The following is a 15,760-nucleotide window of genomic DNA, read 5'->3' as shown; positions in this document are numbered from 1 at the left end:
GGGCCTACCCGGCGGGGAGCGTCCTGGGGGGGAATGGGCCGGATGAGCCGTCAGGAGCAGCGAGCTGCGATAGGCTCCGGGATTGGGAAACGAGCCCTGTCATACCCTCAGTTCCGCTGCGGACTTGCAACCTGACGTTTGCAGCGTTAATTAAAAATAAAACTCATTTTTCTGCTTATCCGGGGACATGCCGCGCACTTGTTCGTTCCCTTCAAATCGTGGGGAGGTTTGTATCGCTTACCTCGGAGGGCATTTCTTAAGCTTTTTTTGATTTAAACGTTTTCTAGCTATGGATGGGTCATGCTTTAACCATATGTAATCTTACTGATTTAAGCTATTCTAAAATAGTAGGCAATGTTGTGTGATAAGAGAAGAAAAGCTCAGCAATTGATTTATTTTACAAGTGACCAGGAGTGTGTTTAGGTAGGTTTTTTCCCCTAAAACCACATAGTAGGCGTGTTGGGGTTTTTGTCCTCTAAAACCATGAACTTGGAATGTTTACAGACTGTGTAACCTATTTCTTTGTAAATGTGTGGAAATTTAAGGTCTTCTTTTTATTTTCTAGGAAATGCTAGAAGCACTCAAGGCTCTCTCAACCTTTTTTGTGGAAAACAGTCTGCGCACCCGGAGAAACTTGCGTGGAGACATCGAGCGACGAAGCTTGGCCATAAATGAAGAATTTGTCCACATATTCAAGCAAGTTAAAGAGGTAACGTTTTTACAGCCTGACTAGCTGTCTTACGAGAGTACAGCTATGTAATTTCAAGTTTAAAAAAAGAAAAAAATGACTAAGAGAGATTTTGACTTTCCAGGACAAATACACTTTTACAGTAAAATTGCTTCATCATTTGTTCCATTTGATGAAAATCCTCCGCAGAGACAGGTGATGTTTCAAACAGATAAAAATCCCAACTTAACGTTGATTTTTAGAGGTGCATTCTCTCCATTGATTAACAGGAGCTTAGGGCAACCATGTAACTTGGGCGTCTCATTTTGGTGTGATGGATGTGGGCCTAGGCATGGCATTTCTGATTTATAACAGTTACTGTTATTTGAACTTGCTTAGGAGCTTGAGAGTATAAATGAAGATGTGCAGGCAATGAGCAGCTGCTGTGAAGACATGTCCAGTCGCTTGAAGGTAATGTGGAAATAGATGTGCTTTGATATATTTCCTTGTGAAGTGTGATTACTTGCTCTTAAAAGTATAAATATATTTTGGAGAATTAACAGCAACACTGAGATGTTTCCATTGTATGCGTATTTTTGTTACTTTAGGATATTAATATTTTTCTTTTTACTTATTTAAAAAATGTATGGAGGAAGTAATTTTAATTTCTTCCAAATTGCAATTCAGTATGCAAAAATGTATTTATTTGGAAAATAGCAGCGTGGTAGCTGTTTGTATGGGAGTGAAGGAAAGAATATCTTATTAGTTTGGATGTGTGAGATTAAAGGGTTAATTATGTCTCTGTATTTCCATTTAAAATGTATGTGCCTTTCGCATTGACTACATCTGTTGAGGTATGTGTTCATATAAATACCTCAACTATATTCTTAAACTGTTTTGTAATCCAAAGTTGGAGATAAATGTAGGGTGCCATCTTCATTCTGTTGATTTTGTTTCATAACATTGTCTCAAAATGCTGATAAGCAACAAAACCAGTTCTGTTCCATATTAGTGCTGAATCCCTAATAGTCTAGGGGGAAAAGAAAAGTTGTGTTTCATAAGGTGTTACTAAATCTGTCTTGGGTTTAATGTACAAGTTCAATATTCAGTACAGTGATGAGTTTAAGAGTTTTGTGGATGCTGAAGTATAGCTGTTTTGCAAAATCAAATCTGTTCTGAATATAGCATCTAAGTGAGAATCCTTCACTAAAAAAATCCTGTAGAAACAGTTGCTTTTTCACCTTGTAATGTGTGTTTGGGGACTTCTGATGTCCCCCTACTTAGATGAAGAGGTTCCATAGTTATTGTATGTAATTCCCAAAAGAACACTTGTAGTTAGATGAACTTGTTCCAAGAAGTGTAAGAGTGCAGCGTAGCACACTGCAGTACTTAATGTTCAGTGTTGGAAGGCAATGGGTAATGCACCTCAGAGGTCTCAGATCTCTTTGAACACACTTAGTGTGGATGTATTCCCTAGTGCAGTTCAGGAACTGTTTGATTAAACTCTTAGATGTGGAAATGAGTCAAGTGTCCATGCAGATTTTTCCTCTTTTCTGTCTTTACATCATGAAGTGTAACTATCATCTCTGATTCCCACCCCTCCCAGTGCAGAGCCACCCTGCAGTGATTTCTTTTTCTATTAAAGTTGGTAGGTAGTTTTGTTCTGTGCCCAAAATGAGGTTTCCTCTAGAGCCCTGTAGAACTCGTCTCAATTCAACCCATGTTTTCTTTGTCTGTATGAATGTAAAGAAAGTTAATAAGCCCATGAACTAGCACTCAGTTGTCAAATACTCTGGTATTTTATCTGTAATAGGATGTGAACGCTTGCAAGCGTGCACTCGAGCTGAGCAAGGAGATAAAAATGAACTAAGAGTAGAACAAACATAAGATGTACAGAGGAGTATCTATAGCATATAAAGCAGAAAAAGTGGGCTAACAGAACAAATACAAGATGTGAAAAGGACTATATATTAATAAGCCAAAAAGCTTTTTAGCTTTTGTTTTGTAAGTTTATAATACCATCCAATCCAAATAACCAGACACTGTCAGATCTGATTTCAGGACAGCGACTTGATAAATGCAGGCGTTGAAAGGGAGTGAAGGAGGCAAATTCTGGAATGGAATAAAGCAAGGTTGAAGGATATTGAGTTTTAATTAATCTGCTGTGGTGGGGTGGAAGAGGAAAAAATATTTCTATTTTGCATCTGCAAGAAACATCAATTTTCTAATTTTTTTGACATTTCTGACTCTTTTTCTGCCAGTTGCCTTGTTTTGATTAGATGTAAGCTCTTATATTACATACATACAATAATAGCAGTGCCTGGCATGTATTTGAATACATGTTATTAAAAACTGGCTTCCTGATATATGTAGCTAGATCCAGCAAAAAATGCGTTTCCTTCTTTTTTGCTGTCCTACTGTTAGCATTCTTCTTGGCAGTTAGTACCTCTGTCTAAAAAGTACTGGAAAGGAAGCAAATTTCTTCTGCTGTCTTACTGATTTATTAAAATCTACAGCTCGGAAGGAAGGGGAGGGAAGGGGGAAGTCTGGAATTAGTACGTTTTCATACTGAATAGTTCAGGTTTGGTCTAATATACAAGTATATTAAAAATCTAAATACTATCTTTTATATAAGATATAGCAAGCTTAAAGATACTGCAAATTATTTTGGAACTACTAAATGTTCAGTAAATTGTGTTGGGTTTTAATTTGCATGCTAGTCCATAATAGTTGCCTTTAGAAAATTCAGCAACTGGCAGCTCAGCTGTTCCCACTGTCTGTGTTCATGGAACAGCTCAGGCTCCCTCTGATGATGGACATTGTGTGGTTGCAGTCCTCTGTTCACCTTTCAAAGTGTTCCTGTTCCCTGCCTGCTTTTCCATTGTAACTAATGCAGTGTGGCAGGTGGAAGTGAATCTGTGTGGGTATACTTGTGTTAGACCTCTCATGGGTTTCAAGACTGGCATCTTCATTTTTGACAAATGTCATAATTTAGACCTGTTACAGTCTTGAAACATAATTATTTTCAGCTGTTTCTACCTTCTCATTTGCAGTATTTTTCCATACTGAGTGCGTTCTGATTTCAGTTTTTTTTTTGGGGAGGAGGGGCGGGGGGGTGTGGGACGTGGTTAAAAATCTTATTTTTCTAACCAAATGATCACTGGTGGTATTCAGTGGGAAATCAACAATTCAGATGTCTCTTATCTTCTTGCTGAGTGATAAGTTTCACAACTCTTAACTTCAGTTGCAGCAATCCCTTTAGTGGTGCAGCTGCTGTGTTTAGCAGAATTGTTTCTGCATGGATTCCCTTGTGTGGTCATCGCTGAACATTTAAGGCTACGATGAACTGCTTAAGTGCATTGCTCTTAGAATCACAGAATCATTTAGGTTGGAAAAGACCCTTTAAGATCATCAAGTCCAACGTTAACCTGGCGCGGCCAAGTCCATCATTAACCCATGTCCCTAAGCGCCACAGCTGCGCATCTTTTAAATCCCTCCAGGGATGGTGACTCAACCCCCTTCCTGGGCAGCCTGTTCCAGTGCCTGACAATCCTTTTGGTGAAGAAATTTTTCCTAATAATTTTTCGTGGTCCTTTCAGCCCTGTAAGCTGCTTGGGCTGTAGAGCTGAACTTGCTTAGACCAGCAGGGCTGTATTCATGTTGTCTGGTGTTTGCATGGACACTGGCACTGGGCCGTTTAGCATCCAAAGGAACTTGTTTCATTTTTCATTTTGTAACAGTGACCAATTTACAGTCAATGGACAAACAAAATAATCAGAACTATTTATAATATTTATAATAATGTTATTAAGTATAAATTAAAAACCAACTGTGTGAATGTAAGGGTATATAGAGGAAAATGTATTTTGATAAGGATATTAATTTATTTTTTCATGCCTGAAGATAGGGAGAGTTAATGCATACTTGTTTGAAAAAGGACTTTTGTTTCAAAGAGTATACTCTTGAAACTGCTTACAGTCAGAAAGCTTCAAAAGTGTTACATATTTTACAGGTTGTGTAACATTTGATATATTTGTGTTTTTCACATGCTTAACGATTCTAATTGTATTCTAGGCAGCAAAGGAACAAACCCAGGACTTGATAGTAAAAACCACAAAACTCCAGGCAGAAAAGTATGTATACCACCTTATTTATTTCTTGAAGACATGACAGTACTGATGGAATTTTCTAGATCTGATTCTGCCACTCTTGTTTTTGATTAATGATTGGGATTTTTTTGTATTGTGTCTTGTTTTTAGCACTATCTGTAGCTCAACTGGGATACAAATACTGGTCTTAATTTATTACTATGGGATACAAAAAGATAAGAACGTGTTAGTGCTTGTTGCAATAAAAAATGAGCCTTATAGGGAAGTGAATTAGCTATAGGGGTACAGCATGCTGAATATGGATGTGCCTTACTTAATGCGAGTTGTTAATGTAAGTTACGTTGTTTTGTAACACACATGGACCACAGTATCTCATCAGTTTCACAGGCTTCTTGTTGTTGTTAATGCTTCATACCCAGCAGAAATGACTCTCTTGTTCAGGGACTGATGTAGAAACAGAAAGTTGGGTTATAACCTACTCTGCCATATTTAAAGCTAACTGTGAAATATGAAAGTGCTGTTTAATGAGCCTAGCCCAGAATACTTTTTCTTTTGGTTCTCCAGTCTCTTGTGGAAGAAAAGATTTGTATTTTGCTCTTTTCAGTATTTTAATTCATGGGAAGGGGATAATAGCCTCTGACAGATTCAAGTAATCTTTATTGGTTTTATGGCTAGACTATCTGGTTTTACAGCTTTAGGCTTTGTCAGTGTAGAAGAATGAATCTCCTTGTTTTACGAGCTTTCTTCTGAAAATTATATACAGTTCACTGGAGATTAGAAATAATTACTTCCAGTGATAAGGTTCTGTTAGAAATGATGGCTTTGGATAGCTCTGGGTGTGCTTTCAAAATCAGTGGGTTCATGTTGTGGGCTTCAGTTAGGAAGTGGATTATGTCCTGCGGGAGTCTGAATGTGAAGTTAGAATGTAATCTGTACATATTTTAAAAGTTGAACCTGGAATAACTGCATAAAATACAATGCTGGTTAATATAAAATGAAGGATTTGGCAAAGTCGCAGTTTAACTAAGCACGCAGAAGTCAAGTTTTATAGAATTTGTTATTTTAAATAGGAGTATGTGAAGTAGTAGGACAGAGAAATGGTCATATGTGGTCTCAAGAAAAGGAAAGCTGCTTTGATTCCTTGTTCTGAAGCAGAATGGAAGATGCTAAGAGCAGTCCCAAGTGGTGTATGTCTAATTGGCCTGAAATTCCACTGAAGGAGATTATGCAGACTGTACATCAATACTTCTACAATATACTCCTTACTCGCACAGTTTGGTTACAAGACTTTTTGCTAATTCCTTCAAGAGAGAACATGCCCCTAGTCTGAGGAGGAAAAAAGGGAAGTAGCCTGTCCTTCTAAGGGACTGCATGACCTTGGAGTGCACATGTAGGAGAAAGTTCCCATTGAAAGGCTATTTTTTAAGTATACCATGAGATAGCCAAGACCAGAAGCATCTGCTACCAAATGTTAGGGGTTTCTTTAAAAGCTGAAATATCTTGCCTACAGTCAGACAAATACAGGTCTTAAATTGCTGATTCCTTCAACTTAACAGGTGACATTTCTCAGCCAACAAAGGAATAAATGGTGAAAGTGAGGGAGCATAGCTTCTCTGCCTTCTGAGGGTTGTCCTACAACGCTGTCTGATTGAAATGCAGAGATGAAAGCTGCACCCAGTCAAAAAGAAGGCAGTTGAAACAATGATTCTGAAGCAAGAACAGTCAGTCTAGAAGGCGGCAGTCATTGCTAGCATAATAATTTTTTTTGTAGTTCTTCCTGTAAAAAGATGTCTTTTTCTTGTTATGAAACACAGAAGTCATCTTCAGATTTTGTAAGTCCCAAATTCCTGTTTCTTCTCTCTGTGGTCCTACGAGCTGTTTATTTTGTGATAGGCTTTTCTCAAGAAAACATGAGTTAAGTAGAAGTTTATTGAAGTTTAGGATAATGGGAATTTGTATTTGAGTAGCACCAATGTAGTAGAATTTTCTGTGTAAGTATTTAATTTAACATAAAAATATTCTTTTAAAACCAAATTCTGTTTTATGTACTCCAGTGTTGTTAAGTTCTTAAATCAGAGCTGAGTAATGGTATGTTTTTAAACAGTACCCTGAAAAATGAAATTTGTTATGTTCTTCCTTTTCACATTAGTTATGTTCTTGTTTTTTGCAGTGGTTGTTACTGAACATTTTGAAATAGTAGAGATAATACACCATCATTTTGCTGAACCAGTTGTTTACGCTGTCCTTAAGGAACGTTACTTTGACTCTGCCCTTCTCACAGAGTACTACATTAAGTCCTCATCTGTTTTCACATTTTTTAGCCATTTCAAAAAATCAACTTCAGAAATTATTGATTTGTAGTAAATGATTTCCTGTGCTAGCTATTGGTCAAAAAAAGTCTATTAATATGCTTAGCATTTATCGTATTTATTTTAGCTGACCTTGTTTTCATAGGAGAAAAATGTTGTGATTTGATTCAATGTTCTAAAACTGAAGGGAGACATTAAACCTTCAGATGCATTTAATGCAGTAGTTTCGTTAGCTAGTTAGGAATTTAGATTAAAAAAAAAAAATTTTTTTTGTATTTAAAATCTTAGGGAAAACGAGCTGCTGTCTTCACTCAGTATGATGAAGATAGGAAGTTAGTTAGGCAGATAATTGAGTTTGCATTTCACAGCTCTTCATTTACTTCCCTTCATTTTCTAAGAATACATGTTAGCTCTGGCTTTAATTAAGGAGGCCTAGTTTTCTTTCTGTAATGGTTTATTTTTGTTTTCAGTAAATGACAGGCGGAACCTTAGGCTTGGGTGAACCCTCTTCATGCCTGGTCCATTCTTGTGGAAAGTAAATTTTGTCAAAAGGTGTTATAATTAGTATCAAGTTTAAAGCAAACTGCACTTAAAAGAACAGAACGTTTGCTTCAAAACCAGAGAAAGAAAAGTCAATAGCCGAAGTGTGGGTGTGGGTTTTTTTTAATTTTTTATTTGAGTTGTAACTTTATTCCCTTAGCTATACAAAGCAAATAAAGGGAAGATTGAAATAGTGAACTGTTTTCTTAGATAGCAACATTTTTTGACCTTGCAAATGTAAAGATCGCTTCAGATTTTTTTTTTTGTAGTGTTTGTTTTTTTTAATCAAGAGCTGCACACTAGCAATGAAGAAGAGTTTCCTGAAGATGCAGAGTGGCCATGGGAACTTGAGTAGGAGAATGAACATTTTAAGTAAGAACGCTTGTTCATGCTTTCATCCTTGCATGTTTGTGGGTTTGTTTTTTTTTTTTGGCACTTGCAAAGGAATGGCTGCCTCTTTTTTTATCTTTTTTTATACTAAGTATTTTTTGCATTTTATTATCATCTATAGAATTAGATGTAGTTCAAGATAATTTTCAATTCCCTAAGCTTCTTACTGGAAATGTTTGTTGGTCGTTCTCATCTCTGAAATTGGTGGTTTGAAGGTATAGGTCCACCTGCAGTATGCTGTAGGTAATCCTGATGAACTATTTGGGACTTCCTATGTTGGTAAAATGTGTGATTTAAGACACTTGGTTAAATAGTTGAGGTAGAAAATGAGATGTTCATCTCAGATTTAAGTTAAAACTTCGTCGTTCTTAGGTTGTTGCTTTGCAGCATGTTCTTCTTGTAACTTAGTTTATGAGCTTTAAACCTGATTTGGCATAAATGCTGAATAGAGTATGTTACTTAGATAACAAATTTCAAAAAATCATCTTCCATTTATACATTTTCATTTTTATATGTGTGAATATGTCAGAGTCGGTGCATTTCTTTGGTCAATTAGGTTGCTTGTTCTGAATTTATTTCCTCTCTAAAGACTAGTTAAAATTACTGTATATTAGGAGCAGAACAGTTTTCCTTGACATTATTTAAATTATGGAATCTGCTTTACATAGGAACTAGAGGGTTTTTTTTTGCCTCTTGTCTCCTTAAAATTGAGACTTACCACAACTCAGCAGAACTGGGTAGTCTGAGCTATTCAACCCACCTGCCTATAACCTAAGGTTAATTTATTGCTGTTCAGTAATGTAGTCTTGAATAGAATGTTTGTTTTAATACATTTCATAACAAACTTGGTAAATAAAGAAAAACTGAGGTAGCTAATTTAGACAATTTCTGTGGATTGTTAAAAATCCACTCCAGTATCTTCACTAGATTTCTGTACATTTACTCCAGCACACTAATACTGCTTTCAGGTTGCATTAGGCGTTTTATGGCTAGCAATCACGAGATGAGTTTGTTTTCAAACGACGTCTGCTGCGTTTTAAAAGATGTAGGTTTGTTTATTGCCATTGCAAATAGGCTGACAGAAAAAGGATCTTGCTTCTTGAAGGGAGAATGTAATAAAAGCTTCTTGTGACTTGTTGCTTCTCTTGTCATACCTGAGTTTAGTTCTCTTTGTGTGAAGCTAGAAATTGACTTGCAATACTAAACTACTTCACCTTGCATTGGGAACAAGTGTCCTGGAGTTGAGTACTTCCCAAACCAGAGAAGTAACGGTTTAGTTACAAAATACTGTATGTAGAATGCCAGAAGCCTGGCTTCATGGTAGTTCTACCAGCCACTTAATGGTAAGGTAGTGTGTAAAACAGTTTTTGAGGTTGGCCGCAAATGGCAGTTGTGGATCTAGCAATTGAAGAAAGAGACCAGAAGGTAATAGTTATGGTATTAATTCTTATAAAATTAAGTAAGAGCGATGATGTGAGCATATGTATGTGCTCAGGGAGATCACAGAAAATAAGCCTGGCAGAAATAGAAAATTGTTGAGGGTCAGAAGTAGTTGTCTGAAAGTAAAGACCACCATACTCTGAAAACCGTATGAAAGAATGGGAATGGAAATGGCTTGGACAGATATTTTTTGGGTCAGGCTAAAGTTTTGGAGCTTTCATTGAGATTATTCACTTGAACATCTTTACAGATTATCGTGTTTCACTAGCTTCTATTACTTGTGTTCCTAATGTGTGCAAAAATGCGTGTTCTGATGTCACTAGTCCTTATAACTTACGTAAATTCAAGAAAATCAGTTTTTGTAGCACTAGGATTATTTCACTTTTAAAAAATACAGTTAAATGTGATTCACAAACATATTTAGGAGTGCAGCAGTGTACACTTCCATTTATTTTAATTGAATTATATTCACACTTGCTCTTTATTTAAATTCGGTGAACACAGTTCTTGGAGTTCAGTGAATGATTTGACTGTCACCCCTGTGCTCAATACAAGGTCAAAAGTCTTAGGGAAAATGTTCCTTGGTGAACCTCTGCTGCTTCAGTAGTGCTACACTACAGATCTCTCACACTTGTCTCTTGGTGGTGCTTTTTTCCTTTCTTTAAGAAATATTTTTTTTGTCATAGTCGATTTGGAAAGGATGCAGGAAGTGCAGCGGTATTTGTAGCAGATTAGAGGTTTGTTTTCATCAGCATATGCTGAAAAAAGTGGCGATGTGGTGGTTTGCACTGATGAGATGTGTCTTATGTCTTGACCTTTTGAAACTCGTAATTACATTTATTCCTGTGAGTATGCTTCTTGAGAAAAAGCAGTGATTGTCTAAACTTAATTATAATTTGATGTGGGGGAGGGGGAATGAAGGCTTGAAATTCTGAGGCTGATTTTCTTTCCTCATTTATACCAAAGTAAAGCATAGGTAACAGGGCGTAACACAGGAATCAAAACAGCTAAAATGGATCTGAAAGAAAAAAAGGCCCAATTTGTCACATTCTAGCCATTACCAGCAGAAAAAGTGCAAAGGCCTATTTCCTGCCCGCTTCTCTACCTGACAATCATGTATTCTGTTGAGGCATGAGGTACTCTTGATCAGTATGAAATGAGGCATGGTCTTGCCGGTTGGGAAACATTCATCAGAAGCACAGAACCAGTTACATGATACCATTCCTGATTGATGTTTGCCTAATCTTTTCCTAAAGGAAAAGCATAGGAACAGAGAGCCTGTGGTGTTCCCTGGAAATTGATTTTGGTTCTTTATTGTTTTCCTACTATCTGATTTAGTTCTCCTTTTGCTGCTGGTGAAGCTCATTTGTTCTGATCTTATTCCAGGTGGATGTAGAGAACAGTGTGTTATTTTCATGCCTTGGGCAACATTTTTGAATTTGATGGCAAATTTGAACCTAGACTAAGCAGGCCCCTTTCAAATGTCTTTATATCAGAATGTATAAAAGGTATGCTGAAGATACCAGTTGGTTTTGTACAACAGTAGCCACTAGCTCACCTCTACAAGATGGAAAAGAATGTATTTGCTGGGAACACATTCCTTTTTAACTTAATACTTAATCTCTGTTCACAAGTTAGAAGACGTATCTTGTACCTTAACCGTGGCTAAACACTGATGTACCTAGTAAGTATATATATCACAATTGCTCTGAAGTTTTGTGTGCTAAAATTGCTTATCCAGGCTGTTCTGTAGATACATACCAATGATGTTTATAGGAAACCCAATTGGCATGTAAGTAGAAGATGACTGAATTCTATGAATTTATTTACAGTGTATAAACTTTTTTCTTCTAGTGTTTAGTAGTCTATTTGGCAAGTTTTGAATCATTTCAGTGGAGTTAGATCCTGTGGGTCTTAACTTCTTAGTCTTTTTGATTTTTACCTATTTATTTTTAGAGCAGAATGTATTATATGGCAGGGCTGCAGCATTGCAGGCTGTCTTTAGGTAGGGATTACAGATGGGAGAAACCTTCTAAGTTCAAGTCCATCTCCTGCTGCCAGCTGTCATTTACATGATGGCTTTCATAAACACATCAACTGGTCAATGTGTAACTATTTGAATTATTTTTGCATTTTGTACATATTGGTATTCTTTGAATACTTACCTGAAAAGCTTGTTCTTTCCAGTAAAAGCCTTCCCTTAATTTCCAACCTAATACTTGCATATAAATTGGCTGTTTTCTCATCTTGTCCTTTATCTTAAGAGCTTCCCTCATCTCCTCTCTTAAATTAGATTCTCCATTCCCATGATAATCCTGCTGGCTCTGGTCTAATGGGAGTCCATTGTTCTTGAACACAGATGATCAGGATTGTGATCTGTTTTCCAGATGAGGTCTCACTAAAGCTTTCTGTAATATTACTGCTATTTTCTTGTGTCCTGGGAGCGTTAGACAATTCAGTAGGATTTTCTGTGCCTTCCTATTTTTTAATGGAGAACATTTCATAATTGTATTCTGTGATGGAATTGGTCGCTGAATACCTTCTTGCAGTATTTTCAATTATTCTTTAATGAAAGTTGCGTTTGACAGATAAAATGTAGAATAAAAACACTTGTTCTCAGTATTTACAAATGCATTTTTGCACCTGCTACTTATTCTTAAGGATGGTTTCCTAACACTTGTGCATAGATGTTTTGTTGTACACTCTTGTATGTTTGCCTTCTGCAAAAAAATCACAGAAAAATAATTTTTCCTTCTGCTGCTGAAAAACATTCCTATGTGTCTGTTAAAGGTGGTTGTTATTTCTGTATGAGTTAGTAATACTCCATCTTTCTGAGGCTTTAAAAATGTGTTGAATCCTCGTTACCACAAAGTGAAAGTCGTTTCAGAATGTGCTGCTATGACTTGTCCTAGGTAAAGGAAGCTGGCAGCTTTTTATGCTGTATTTGGTGGCAAGATAAAATTAAACTTTGGAAAAGCCAGTTTCTCCTCCACCTCATTTTTTGAGCTGTCTAGGTGATAATCCGAACAAACAGTGCGCGTTTGTGTTTGGTTCAAGGGAAAAGTGCATGAAGTGCATGGTTTTCCCAGCCTTTTGAGTTCTCTTGCAGAAGAATTCTGTCTCCCTGGTAACGATTAAAACTGGGGAAATTGCTCTTTGTTGGAGTCCCGTCCCCCACCCAAGCTCCAAAGTCTACCAGTGCATGGCACTTCCCCCTTTGCAGCGGTGCAGTGTTCCCATGATCTGTTAGTTTTGTTCCTTTATGAAGGGAAAACTTTTTGGTAAAAGAATAAAAAACTCAACTTTGGGATAATGGCACGGCATGGCCTTTCCTCTACTGTACTCCACTTACTTTGAAGACAGTTTAGAAATGGTTATATTTACAGAAAGGCTGATGGGTCTTGAAATGCCCTGATATCTGCACACATACAGGCTGCTGTGGGTTGGTGTAAGATGGCTTTACTCCAGCTTTTGTTGTTACCTGCATTGTGTTTTGCATTGCACTTACTGCAGTGAAATAACTGTAGCAAACTTGGGTGATATTTGAATCGATTTCCCTGCTTTGATTAAAGTTATTTAGTTAAATATCTGTGAGCTTATGTCTGAGGAAATATACATACATATAAAAGACTAAATACCTGTGCAAATGTATTGGTCTCATTAATACTGTACACTGCCAGGTAGAAGCCAAGGGTGTGTTGCACATGTTTTATTCCTGATCCATCATCTAGGATATAGGATCACTTTCTCGTGCAGATTGATAACCAAGGCAACTTACACAGCCAGCATAAGCAGAGGTGGCTAACCTGGGTTTTGAAACTGAGTAGCTTGTTGAAATCCCATGCCCTTTGTAAAGAGCCCAAAAGAAATGGCTTTATCAAAATTCTTATGCTTTTAGGTTTAGGGTAGGTGTTTCTCACCACTTCCGAATCACTGTCTTGAGCAAGATGAAACGTTGCTGCCCCCTCGAGGTTGTTTTCTGGTGCTTACATCGTGGAACTTGCCATTATGCTAGAGTTTTGCTATATTGACTCTGTTTTATGAATATTAATTACTGGGAGTGTACAGGGTGGGTCAGTGAGCATTCATGGCAGGCGTTAGCCAAAGACACAGCCAGGGATGGGAAGGGCTTTAAAGCATGATGTTTGGAACCTTTGTTCTCTGTAGCAGCAGGAAAGCCCCAAAGGGAGAGCGTGCAGCGTGAGGACTTGCAGGCAGAGAGAGACTGACTAGTGAGTTTTTCTGCCATTGTTCATTTTTATAATCCCTGGAGTGAAGGGGGCACGGAATTCCGGCACAGACTAAGGAGCGTGCTATTTGTACAGTTCCTGACTCTGGTCCTTGTTCTTTGAAAGTCTACAGCCCTAATTCCAACAAGTATGCAAAGCAAACTTAAAAAACTGTTTTGCCTGGTATATTGCACTTCTTGAAAGCAAGCTTCACCCTGCCCCCAGGTTGGTGAAAGTAAGTGTTCAAAGAATCTGAAGAACAGCAGATACGGTAAAAGGACATCTTCTCTAAGAGCACTTCTAAGTTTATACACCCGAGAGAGATGCAAGTTCAAAGAACAGGGAAGTTTCTCTACGTCCATCTGCTGCTGTGTTTATGGAAGATCTTGTTTCAGTTGAAACCAGAGCGCTTTGCATTTACATCTTCTAATCTCTTTCCTACCTTCCTTCTTTTCCCTAAAGAGAGGGATAATCCAGTGTATGTATTTTCAGCTCTGTGGTTTTATTTTTAAATTGAGATTTCCCTCATGAGAGGACTGACTCGAAGCAACTATTAAATGAAGTTAATTCACTAGATGACATTGTCTGTTGTTTCAGTCAAATCCAGTGATGGTGACATTGATAGATTAGACTTCCTCAGCACAATGGCGTGAAACAGGAATGCGCTGTTGAAAGCGCCATCATTGGGTGAAATTTTAAGTGTCTTTGCCTGATTTTCAATTTGAGTAGCTATGTGGTACGTCTCTAGGCTTTTGAGGGGATTGAGGGGGGAAGATCCTAATATTTATTATTATTATTTGTTGTAACTGACTATTGAAATGACCTTTATTTTTATACCCTAGTTGAGTTGTTCTGAGTCATTTCCCCCTTGCCCCTGGCAGCTCGCTGTGCTGGCACACCCCATAAGTACAGGGGGTATGCTGGTACAGAATTTAGTACCCAGCAGTCCCTTAGTACAGGCCTGTGGTAGACTGAATTAGAGAATGTATCAGTGGGGCTGAAAAATAGTGTCAGGTCTGTTTAGGTTTGAGGATAGTCTTGCGTGTCTTCACCCCAATAAAAGAGATTTAGATTAGTTCTTCCAGGTTATTGAAAGAGAAGATAAGGCAGCTTCAATTCCTTCAGACCCATCACCTTGCACATCTCCCCTCTCTTCCCCCAGAGTCTTCTGGCACTATCATTTTTCCCTAAATTTCCCTCTCCCCATGCTCTGTCCTGTGCTAGAAAACTGACTCCACCTCCTTGCCAAACCATGATGATGATGCTCAGTTTCTCTCCTCTCTTCCAAATACCTTTCCCTTCTTCCTGTACTTGCATTTTCTTGTTTCCAAGCTGTGTATGCACTCCCTTTTTAGACTTCTTCCCTATTCCTCCTCACTTGCAGTGAGCTACAACAGGATTGCTTGGAAAGTGCTATAATTTTTCATGGATGCATCTGCTGTCATTGCCTGTTGAGTTGGACAAAATTGTCCTGCATCACTCCCCTTCCTTCCTGACAAACAGCTTCCTGGAGACCCTGAATTGTAGAGTTTACTTAGAGAAAATTAAATAGATTGATTTTAAGCATTGTAAAACTGTCAGTGTAAAGGCAAAATAACCACATTTGCATAGAACCCTGGGGAAACCTGGCTTAGCAGTTGAAGGTGTGGTATTAAGGCACATGAGGTTTTGGTTTTCCTTTTTGTTTAGGGGTCTTCTGTGTAACTTACAAGTACTGGGTTGCTTTCCTCTTTGATTTTCATAAATTTTACTGTTAAAACACTGATGAATTCTGTATTTCCCCTGTCCATCTCGCTGTTTAGTATGCCAGAGCACACACAATTGCAAACCATTTAATCTGATCTCTAAAAGAGTTGCAGGATGGGAAGGTCATCCATATCAACAGAAGGGAAGTCAGGTTTTTTTGTGTTTCTTCATCTGAGTGAAGTCCAGACACTAGTTGGATAGTAGAGAAAGGGTAAATAAATAAAAGCTTACTTTTCAAGCTTTGATCTTGCAAGGAAATTTAATTATTGCAGTCAGCATTAGAAGTGTACTTGACTGTCTTCCCAGCCTATAATAACAGCGTATTTATCT

At 37.7% G+C, this 15,760-nt stretch overlaps 1 protein-coding gene across 1 annotated transcript in view; it reads left to right on the top strand.

Annotated features, from left to right (window-relative positions):
* Positions 1 to 187: 187 nt before the first annotated feature.
* COG6 (component of oligomeric golgi complex 6) overlaps positions 188 to 15,760 on the top strand; it is a gene marked incomplete at its 3' end in the record, with an annotated part of 34,505 nt that continues 18,932 nt past the window's right edge. The window contains exons 1-4 of the mRNA XM_010158810.1: positions 188 to 226; positions 566 to 709; positions 1,067 to 1,138; positions 4,742 to 4,800. Coding sequence (XP_010157112.1) covers positions 188 to 226; positions 566 to 709; positions 1,067 to 1,138; positions 4,742 to 4,800 — 314 coding nt within the window. The remainder of the gene's footprint in view (positions 227 to 565; positions 710 to 1,066; positions 1,139 to 4,741; positions 4,801 to 15,760) is intronic.

Source organism: Eurypyga helias, unplaced genomic scaffold (genome assembly GCF_000690775.1).
Source record: "Eurypyga helias isolate BGI_N326 unplaced genomic scaffold, ASM69077v1 scaffold12259, whole genome shotgun sequence".
NCBI lineage: Eukaryota > Metazoa > Chordata > Aves > Eurypygiformes > Eurypygidae > Eurypyga > Eurypyga helias.
The sequence above is the reverse complement of the archived record's forward strand: the minus strand, read 5'-3'. Positions and strand labels throughout refer to the sequence as shown.